Consider the following 11,291-nt stretch of genomic DNA (forward strand, 5'->3'; position numbering starts at 1 on the left):
CTTTCATCAGTAAGGGAGGTGGATCTTTCTTCATCCTTCAAGTCTTGACTAGAAAATAACAATTGTTCATTGTGTTAATGCTTCCTGGAAGAGATATCTCCTCTCTCCCTGGTGTCCCAATTGGTAGGAGACAGCATTTCAATTTTACTCTGATAGAAATAGCTAAGCAGGGCCCCCAGAGCACCAGTATTCACTTGTGCCCATCAATCCATATGGATATGACTGACTGACACATCAGTGGGCAAAGCACTCTACATAAAACTACTCTCAAACTGTCTCTCAAACGACCTGAGCAATAATTGGTCCTAGGGACAACTCCATGTTTAAGCTAGAGAAACTGAGTCTTGGACAAGTTAAGTGACTTACCCAAAGTTACAGTCAGTGAAGTATGGGAGATGGGATTTGGAGCCTGTTCTCCTCTGCCTCAGGGAAAGCCATCCCTACCACCTTTTCTACTGCACTGTGACTCCCTCTACCCAAAGAGCTCAAGCTGTCAGAGGACATTACTAACCCCTACTCCTTGGTCATCTTAGTTTCTCAAATCCCCCCAAGACAGTCAAGTACCTGTACTCTCATAAAAACAGAAAAAACAAGAAGCTTTAATCAGGGTTATCCTTTTTATTAAAGAAAAACTACCCTTCCTGGTTGGTGAGAGGTTCTCTGCTATGTTCTACATTCAATGTTCTTGCAATTCATGTTCCATGATGGAGGCACAACACATAAGCTTCTCACATCCTAGATTCTACCATCCTTCTAATTCACCTCCACCATCAGCTTCTTTCGCTCCTCTGGGCTGGAATCTGTGGGGCACAGCTGGTACCCGGTACTCATAACCTTTTGCTGATGTGGGTACCAATGATGCCAGAGGCTACAAAGCCCATAGACACCAGCCACCAGCAGAGCAGTCAGGATGAGGTGCCAGCAGAAGAATGTGGTGAGGAACATGATATCTCCAGGTTTATCTGCCCTCCAAGGATGGCCAGTAATTGGATAATAGATGATGAATCCCAAATGAATAAGCCATGAACCAAACAGGAGAACCATCCATATCTTGAAGATCCAAAGCACAGCCTGGGCAGGAAACCAAAGTTCTATCACCATCACCAGAACAATCAGTATGTTGGGTAACACCAACAAGAGGTGGCCCTGGACTTCCAGGGCATCCTTGCCCTGAATGTGAGAGGTGAGGAGCAGGGCAGTCCCAAAGAAGGCCAATGTCAGAGCCGCCTGTTCCAGCTTGATCTGCCTCTTGGCCAGCCAGCCCTGACTCACTATGTCCACCAGACCACTGATGATAAAGAAGGTATACATGGTTGCATGTTGCCAGATGCTGTGATGTAGGAATGGCCGCTCAGGGTCATCCCAATCTATAATGGCAAGCCTGTTTGCTCCAAATGGATAGAAGAACTCACCTAGGAAGCTAGGGATACAGCCGACAACCTTCAGCAAACCCTCAATGGGGAACTTCTGTCTCCAGCTCTGTGGTCCTTTATCCCAGGGAGGAAGTGATGAAAACAGGAACTGTTGCCCCCTCAGGAGTACCAATGATATCAGTACAGCATAATAGAGTCCAAAGAAAAAGAAAATTAATCCAGGGATGATGTGGCCTGGGAAGTTACCCATGGAAGCCCCAAAGCCAAGGACACAGTTAAGGAGCACAAATTCTAAGCCACCAGTCCCAAGGAGAAGCTGACTGTGTCAGAGGGAGAAAGACACCACCCATCCTGCCCACTGCATGATATGCATCTCTAAGTTGACTGCACATTTCTTAATACACCTGAACTTCCTGGAAAACTCCCCAGGGTAGTACTGTAAGAGTTCAAGGAAGGACTCCATAATTTAGGCTATCATCCCTTGCCAAGCCATTGACATGAACCCTCCTCTTGATTCTGCCAGCAACCCTGGCTCTTCTCCATGCTCCCATATACTGCCAGTTAAGCTGCCTACTCTAGCTAATTACCCTAATTTCTTTCCTCTCTAGCCCTAAAGAGACAGAACTGAATTGCTGAGAATTCCTAAAAGAATTTAACATTTCCTTATAATACCAAATAGAACTGAGACCAGAATAATATTTTCAATCATGTTTCATCACCACCAGTTCTGGCATTCTTGCCAACCTTCTGGTCAGCAATTGTCTGATCATTAGTCATAGCTTTTCTGTATTTTCCTTTTGAATCAATCTCCCTTCTATCCTCTTTCAAGAACTCACATGCCTTCTTTTCTTCTGATTCCTCACATATTCTCTTTTCCCCCCCATCTCTTCTCTTCCTCTTTTCTCCCCCCCCCCATATAGCTCCCTCTGACCAATATTAGTAGATTCCCCGTCACTGAGGCACAGGCAGCCCTCTCACCACAAGAAACTGTGACAAAGTGATGGAGCTGGGTTTGAAGGTAAGGATCAGTGATTCAACTCCTTCTTGGGCTAACTGGGTGGTCTTAACAAGGTCTTATGCTTAAAGATATATGAGCTCTCTGATTCTCTTTTTTCAGCTTTGAAATGAAGAAGGAAGGTACAGTCTATCTTGTCATTGGAACTCCTCACTATATCCTCTGTTTTCTTTAGAAGCAAAGGAACCTTAACTCTAGTATAGCTAACTGTATTTCTGGTGGTTGCAAGGGAAAGGTCCCCTACTGCATCATTATCTCATTGTGGTGGAGGGGCTTGTATAGCTCCAGGAAACCAGGACCAATGCCCTACAGAATTAATCAAGTCACACAGGACATAGTGAGGAGTTCTGAATGGCAAGGTAGGAATGTTTAGAAAGTTCTTTGCAAGCCTTCTAAACAGCCCAGCTGTTATTATTGTAATAAGAATTATAATGTTGGACTTGGAAGAGTTTTATTGCAAATCACACTCACACTAATAAGTTGAGGACTCCTGGCTACATTTCCCCCTTTTAGCGCTAGGAGATCACCTGAGAAATTAGGATACCACTATTAGATCAATTCCCCATTCCAGGGTTCCATAACGTTGATCATACAATCAATATCTTCTCAGTAAGATCAATACCATGGATTGGCACTCCCATATTATTTTACAAATTAACATCAAATAGATTTTGAAAAAGGTATATTGACAAGGAATGAAATAAAAACACCTTTCCTTGAGCCAGGGGCAAAATCTGTAGACTTTCTTGGTCCCTGAAGGGATTGACTCAAATGGAAAGATGTTATCACAAAGCATTTGCTCTACCAAGTTCTTTTCAAAAGATGGCAGAAGTGATGGACAGTTTCTTACTTGCAGGAACCAGTTGGGTGGTGCTGGGCTGGATCTGGGAGGCCACTTCAGGCCACCCTTCTCATTGGTTCTAGCTGTCCTCAAACTCTGATGTGGACTCCAGTTCCCAAACCTCTGATTCTCTCCTGATCTTTGAAAACTCACATGGTCCCAGCCTCATCCTTTCCATGTCCAACACTTAGAGAAAAAAGACAGGGACAGAAGCAAGAAGAGGACCATGTGCTCATACTTTCATGTCAACCTGGGGTGGGGGGGGAACAGAAGAGAAGGACACAGGGACACAGGTAAGGCTTACAGCTATTATTGCCTTTTTACTCACAGTCAGGGAGTAGAAAGTCTGAGTTGCCTCATGGGAATGCATACTCCATTCTGACTCAGCAACCAATCAAAAAGCCACAAAGTTATCAGAACAGAAACAGTTATAGAATATCTGTATATGCTCTGAAGTAGAGAGCAAGGTCTTCTGTTATGTATTCCAATAAACAGATTCACAAAAACACATCCATGCTCCCCAGATTGGGCTCTTATGGATCAGTACTCCAATAAATAATCAGACAAAATCCATCAGATAACTGGTGATCGGGTCCAGGACACTTTAGAATAAATATTATGATCCCTCCATCTTAGCAAGATTATGATAGTTCTGCCTTCTTCTGAAACTGAAGGTCCCAGTCCTGTAGCCCTAGTCTCTGAGAGGGGAGCATTTCTCTTTTCTTAGTGAGTCTCAAGCTCTCCATACCATTTTTCATCCATCTCTATAGGATGTTGTCTCCCTCCAGAACCCTCTTCCATCCAAAATTGAAGATCTCAGTCTCCAGCCTGAGTTCTGACCATTTCATCATATCCACAAGGAGCCTCAAGACCTTCACACTAATTCTTCGACATCTCCTTGCTCTACAATCACATGGAGCAAGGACCCTCTGGTCTCACTTTCTAATTCTAACTTGAAGAACAGGACTCAAATCAACAGTAGTCATCAAGACCAACCAATGCTCCAAAAGAATCCTGTTTTCTTTAGAAGCAAAGGAACCTTGACTCTAATACAGCTAACTATATTTCTGGTGGTTGCAGAGGAAAGGTGCCCTACTGCATCATTATCTCATTGTGGTGGAGGGGCTTGTATAGCTCAAGGCAACCAGGACCAATACCCTACAGAATTAACCAAGTCACACAGGACATAGTGAGGAGTTCTGACAAAAGGTGATCCACTGGAGAAGGAAATGGAAATCACTCCAGTATCTTTGTCAAATTGGGTCATGGAAAATTAGACATGACCGAAAAATGCCCAAACAAGTGGTTGCCAACTCTATTCACCCTACTGATTCCAAAAGAAAAACAAGAACCAGGAACAAAATTCATTCAACTACAAGTACAATCTTTCAGTGATGCTTCATGTTCCCCAGAGATGACAAAAAGATCAAGACTTAGCAAGCTTTCCAACTCAACTCACTTATTGCAAAGTCAGGAACAAGTACCTTTTATAATTCTTTGGATAAATTGGATACAAGAATGTGTATTTTATTTGATTCAGGTGTGGTTTCTTGAAATCTCACAGACGATGAATCACAGCCACTGTCTCTTAGAAGACAAGCGAGGAAGGGCATGTAAATCCTGCTGATGCTTCTTGACAGTGGGGAGAGTACTTCCAGAGGGAAGGACATACCCATCTGAGTTTAGAACACTTATGTTCCTATGCATTCTCCAAGCTGGTAGATATATTAGCACCCATTAGGGGACTAAAGCATGGGACTTCAGGTGCAATGATTCAGGGTCATATCTAGCACCTATTTTTCCCCAAAGAAGTAATTTGTGATCGACATGATTCTAGGTCCAGTTTGGGCATGACTAATTTTTATGACAGAGGGAAAATGGAAATAAAAAATAAAACCTCAATTCCCTTCATTTAAGAGAAGAATAACATTTATTTCTCTGTATAATGTGTATGAATTCCAGTAAAAGAGGAGAGTGAGAGAACTTCATTTTTATGCATTCCAAGATTCTATGATTTCTGACATTGACCAGCATTTTGATTAGGGCACTTATAAAATGATGACTTCAATGGGAAAACAGCTGATCTTATACACAGGCAGAAGCAGTATGACGACTGTTGCCAGTCATTCTCGAGAGTCCTAGAATAAATTGGAGACTTATGGAGGATATGCTTCATGGTTACAGCAGATGCCAACAGAAGGTAATGTGATGATCTACAGGAAACAGATGAGTCTTTCACATTCCAGACATTTTATAGAACTCTTGATGCTTTGCAATCGTGTCAATTCTACAGAAAGAACTTTTTCTTCATTAGCATGTCTTGAAAACAATCTAAGAAAAAGCACTTTGACTCACTTAGAATTTGGGCTATTGCAGGGGCAGCTAGGTGGCGCAGTGGATAAAGCACCGGCCCTGGAATCAGAAGGACCTGAGTTCAAATCCGACCTCAGACACTTAATGATGACCTAGCTGTGTGGCCTTGGGCAAGCCTCTTAACCCCATTGCCTTGCAAAAAACCTAAAAAAAAAAAAAAGAATTTGGGCCATTGGACAATAATTGGCCTCACCTCTGCAGTTAATTTAAAATGACATACTTGTGAAATTTCCATCCATAACACCAGGCAAATAGCTCCTCATTTTCCAGAGTAGAAAGATCAAAGAGTTTTAGTCTGATTCATGCCATTATCTAATTAAAGATGAAGATCATAAAATCTGACAGCATCTTCACACATTCTTGATTATTGCTACAACAAAATTTTCATTTTCCATCTTATTTTTAGTAAAATATAGATGTCTGTTTTAAAATTCAATTTAATTTCTATATTTTAATGATTGAAAAATATCCTTTAGTAATTGAATTTTTTTAAATGGTCACCTTTTTTAAAATAAAAATGAAAACATCTGCAGCGTAGGTTAGCAAAACGCCACACCTGCTCATGTTAATGACTACACTAGGGCTAAGAAGAGATAGAGAGAGATTGGCCCTTCCTTGTTCTCAAAGTCAATGAATCTGAGACACTTGCATTTACTGTCAGACTGGACTGATGACTTGGTTAGTTTGGCTGAACAGTCTTTTTTTAACTCTTTCTTATTTCACTGTTGGTCCCAAGAATGTTTCTCTGTTGGGGGGGGGGGAGGGGGAGAAGAAAAGGAAAATGATACAAAAACAAAAATTGTCAATAATTGTTTTAAGAAAGTCCTGAGCACAGTCAAAAATATTATAGGGTAGATAGGTGTGACTGACCAAAGAAAGATAAGTGTGAATAGTTGAGAGGAGAAACAGGAAGAGAAAAAAACAGGGAGCTGTACTCTCATAGGTAACATCCCCTCCTAACACCATTCAGTGAACCTGTATGGCTGTACCTTCCTTCTCCTTCTCTAGACTTATTCAGCAAATGTATTGAAGGCTTAATCTACTACTCAGGTTTGAAATTTAAAAAGCAATAAGGGGGGCAGCTAGGTGGCACAGTGGATAGAACACTGGCCCTGGAGTCAGGAGGACCTGAATTCAAATCCAGCCTCTGTGTGGCCTTGGGCAAGTCACTTAACCCCACTGCCTTGCAAAGAAAAAAAGCAATCTTATAGATCACAAAAATCCAATTAAAACCAACTTCAATAAGTAGGCTGTAAAAGGATGCCCTTCAGAGTTGAAAAGGATAAAAGTTATTCTTTTTTGCCTTTCCCAATGACCACATCAGAAAATTCAAGAAAGCGTGTCCATAGAGAGTAAGAACTCAGTTGCCCATGTATACCCAGACTGGTGGAGTTCTCTGGAAGCAGGAAAAATTTGAAATTTTGTTCTCTGATCAACACTGTCCTTTTTCTAAACCTTTAATAGGTCTAGTAGAGGTTTAACCAGAATTATTTCCTATCCCTTCAAGGAAGCAACCAGACAGAAGTCCTTTTGCTGCTAGAGAAGCTGCCTGGGGTATGAGAAAGAGGGGAGGAAGGTAGGGAAGGGAGGAGAAAGGAGTCAGGAAGTGAGAGGACCAAGAAAAGGGAAAGGCCCCAACTTTTGACAGCCCCACAGAGGGCACAACACAATCCTGACTTCAGAAATGCCCCAGTGGTCTCTAGAGCATTCCTGTTTGCTAGCCACATAAAATCAGGGCAGCTGCTCCAACAGAGAGGCCTAGTTTCATAGACCTCTGCAGTATTACGTCTATCTGGATCTCCAACACTGGAAAAGGAAGATGCTATCCCTTCTTTCTATCATTCTGTATTGTTTTAAAGGTGCCTAAGAGGAAAGAGTCATTAAGAATCAGCTTCTCAGTAGGGGAAACCAAGAACTGTCTTCCAAGTGGTCTCTGTCCAGGCCCGGTCTAGGCCAGCTCTCCCTTAAATGTCTGTTGGAGGAAGGAGTGACTTGCTCTCCGTTCTACTTCCCAGAAGTAACTGGTAGTTTTATACCCATGGCCAAGAGGCCACGCTTATGTGAGATTGGTTCTGAATTCGCCAGCTGCCCCTTCTACTTTGGATTTCTTTCCCTGACAGCAGGTAAGCAAACAGTCATTCTGAAGAAATGGCTTTTCCCAGCCTTTGGGCCCCTCTCATGAGATCAAGGAGACTGAATCAGCTTGTACTTACCTAGCAGGATGAACTTCTAACCACTGCAAGAAGAAGAGCAGACGTACCTGACTGGCCACAAGGTGTGAGCTTGAAGCCGCTGCTCCAATAGTCCCGATCTGAGCCAAATAGAAATAGCTATTCCAGTTCAACTCCCCTCATGCTCCCTGGGAAGAACTATCCCTAGAGAAAGCATGATAGAGATGATGTCTCAAGGGATATGTTTTAAGCATATGCTGAAGTATGTCTTTGTGAATCTGAAGCTTTATTTTTTTATTTATTTTCATCCATTTGTACATGCATATTTCCAAGGTACAAAGTTTCCCTCCACCCTTCCTTCCCACCCTCCTCCCCTCGGTTGGGAACAGTCAGGTTAGCATTTTACCTACATATTTTGTTAAACACATTTACAAATTAGTAGTTTTTGGCATGAGGAATTAGGATTAAGGGAAAGAGATACATACAAGATCATTTTTATAAGATTCAGTTCATCAGATTCAGTAGGGGTGTCTTTTTTTCTGTGCATTTTCTTTGCTTAGTTTTTTCTTCCTCTGGTTGGGCATAACGTAGTCCATAATCTGACAAACACGGTCGTCCTAGCTCTCTGGACTGCCGAGAAGTTGCTTCCATCAAGGTTGTTCATCTCATAATGTTGATGTGTAAATTGTTCTCTTGGCTCTGCTCCCTTCACCCAGCTAAGTCCTTCTATGCTTCTCTAGAGAACAATAATATTCCACAGCATTCATGTACCATAACTTGCTTAGCCATTCCTCAATGGATGGACATCCCCTCAATTTCCCATTCTTTGCCACCACAGAAAGGGCTGCTATAAATATTTTGGAACATGTGGACTTCTTCCATTTTTTGCAATTTCTTCTGGATATAGTCCTGGAACTGGAATTGATGGGTCAAAGGGCATGACCATTTTTATTGCTCTTTGGGCAGAGTTCCATATTGCTCTCCAGGAAGGTTGGATCCATTCACTACTCCACCAGCAATGCATCAATGTCCCAATCCCCCCACAACCTCTCCAACATTGATCATCTTCCCTTTTTCTCATTTGGGCTAATCTATAAGTGTGAGATGATGCCTCATTGTTTTTTTAATTTGCATTTATATAATCAATAGTGATTTGGAGCATTTTTTCATATGCTTATATACAGCTTTAATTTCTTCATTTAAAAACTGTCTGTTCATATCCTTTGACCATTTACCAGTTAGGGAATGAGTCCTAAGTTTTTGTTTTTGGTTTTTTTTTTTAGGGGGTTTTTTGTAAGGCAATGGGGTTAAGTGGCTTGCCCAAGGCCACACAGCTAGGTCATTATTAAGTATCTGAGGTCAAATTTGAACTCAGGTCCTCCTGACTCCAGGGCTGTTGCTCTATCCACTGTGCCACCTAGCCACCCCTACTGCACCACCTAGCCACCCTGAGTCCTAAGTTTTAAGCATTTATTTTGTTTTGTACAGTGAGTAACTTCTAAAAGACATCTTAATCATTTGGGGGGAGGGAGAACTTGGACAGTAACTATACTTAATCTTTATTTCAAAAGTTTCTCTCAGATTAAAGGGGAGTCTACAACTGAGACCCTTGCAGAAACAAGACTTCCCCAGAGCCTCAAGTAACACAGAGAATTGGAGTGAAAACTCCTCAGCAATGAGTGGCACTGGGTAGACACCATTTGTCTTCAATATTAAGACATGAGCTTTCCATAAGCCTTTATTCTGGAAATCTCTAGCTTGGAAGCTACTCATGGTGGTCCTGGTTTCTATCCTCCATCCTACAAAAGAAGGAGAAGACAGATAAAGCTACACAGCCAAACTTATCAACATCCTTATGCGAAACAAACTATACTTGAGTCTTAGGGTATCAGTGTCATCATCATGTTCATTGTCATTGTCATCATCATTATCACAAACTTCATATAGAGCTATAAGGTTGTAAAACACTTTACAAATGTCTCATTTTTGTCTTTACAATGACTGGCTATAGATAGCACTATTCTTATCTCTATTTCAGAGACAAGAGAACTGAGACTAAGAAAGATAAAGTGACTTGATCAAAGCCAAGCAGCTAGTAATGTCTAAGTTTGGATTCAAACTCAGGTTTTCCTGACTCAAGAAAAACATTGCTGGGCAAGGTCCTTAATGTCTTTGTCCTTCAGGCTCTCCCTATCTCTCTAGGTGAGTTCTATCCATTCGAAGCAAACAGGCTTGCCATTACAGATTGGGATGACACTGAGCAGCCATGCCTACCACAATTGTGGTAGCAACCTGCATTGTTAGAGGGCATTTCATCAATCAAGAGTTCCTTATATCAATAAAATCAGTAACTCTCTTTCTACTATATCCTACATGCATCATCTCATTTGAACCTCACAAAAAGCTAGGAGGAAGGACCTATCCCCATTTTGCAAATGAGGAAACTGAACAACTCAATGATTTTCACAAAACTATGAAAAGTTAAGAGACAAACATTGAACCCACCTTGCTGTTGTGCCTCCAGTCAATGACCAGAGAATCAGCTCTTCTGCCTTCCCTTCTGCCACCAGTCTCAGAAGTCTCTACAGAATGACTAGACACAAGAACATGTCTCAGTTAGTGCTAAGCATCTGGAGGATTATAATTATAAAAAACAATCCTAATTTTGATCAAGTGAAAAGATCTGTATGGGAAACATATGTTCTGGGAATATTAGTTCCATGTTGGAGAAATTGCATAGCCAAAGGATCCTGCCCTCTTCCTGATTCATTTCAATTATCAGCTTCTTTAGCTCCTCAGGTAGAATCTGTAAGGCATAGCTGGCACCAGCAATCTTTGTTACTTGCGGTCAGGACCAGGTGTCAGGAGAATAAGGTGGTGAGAAACATGACATCTCCTGATAGCCAGTAATTGTAAAATAGAGTGAGTTATCTCAGTGTATAAACTATGAGTCAAACAGTAGAAACATCCTTATCTTGAGTACCCAAAACAGGTTAGTCAGAGAACCAAATATCAATACCAGAAGGATCAGCATGTTGGATAGTACCAGCAAGAAGTGGGCATGGACTCCCAGAGTATTCTTTTGTTGTGTGCTTTGGTTTTGTGTTTTTGTTTTTGTTTTGCTCCCAGAGTATTCTTGCCCTGAATGTGGGAAATGAGTAATAGCATGTTCCTTTGCAAGGCAAGATGAGGGTAGCCTGCTCCAGCTTCATCTGCTACCTTGCCAGCCAGCCTTGACTTACAATGTCTACCAGATCACTGATGAAAAAGAAGCCATACATGAACATATGTTGCCAGGAGTTGTGACACAAGAACTAATGCCTAGGGTCTTCCTGTCCATAAGGATAAATGTGTTTGACCCTAGTAGATAGAAAAATCCACTTAAGTTTCAATACATGGAGTCAACAAGCACCACCATTGGGGTGGTGCAATAGTCAACCCTGTGCTCTCTTGTCCAGAGGGGGACTAGGGGAGACTTAGGAGCTACTGTCCCTTCAGCAGGACCAAGGAGACCACCA

The 11,291-nt window shown here is 41.8% G+C and overlaps 1 protein-coding gene across 1 annotated transcript; it reads right to left on the reverse strand.

Moving 5' to 3' along the window:
- Positions 1–641: 641 nt before the first annotated feature.
- LOC141490190 (transmembrane epididymal protein 1A-like) lies at positions 642–1,718 on the reverse strand. Its single transcript, XM_074190426.1, has one exon. The coding sequence runs from the start codon at positions 1,621–1,623 to the stop codon at positions 754–756; it is 870 nt and encodes a 289-aa protein (XP_074046527.1). The 5' UTR covers positions 1,624–1,718; the 3' UTR covers positions 642–753.
- Positions 1,719–11,291: the final 9,573 nt, after the last annotated feature.

The sequence above is a fragment of the Macrotis lagotis genome, chromosome 5 (assembly GCF_037893015.1).
Source record: "Macrotis lagotis isolate mMagLag1 chromosome 5, bilby.v1.9.chrom.fasta, whole genome shotgun sequence".
Taxonomy (NCBI): Eukaryota; Metazoa; Chordata; class Mammalia; order Peramelemorphia; family Peramelidae; genus Macrotis; species Macrotis lagotis.

Bases quoted from the DNA above. Each gene is read 5' to 3' on its own strand.
- LOC141490190 (XM_074190426.1), bottom strand. From the start codon at position 1,623: ATGGGTAACTTCCCAGGCCACATCATCCCTGGATTAATTTTCTTTTTC.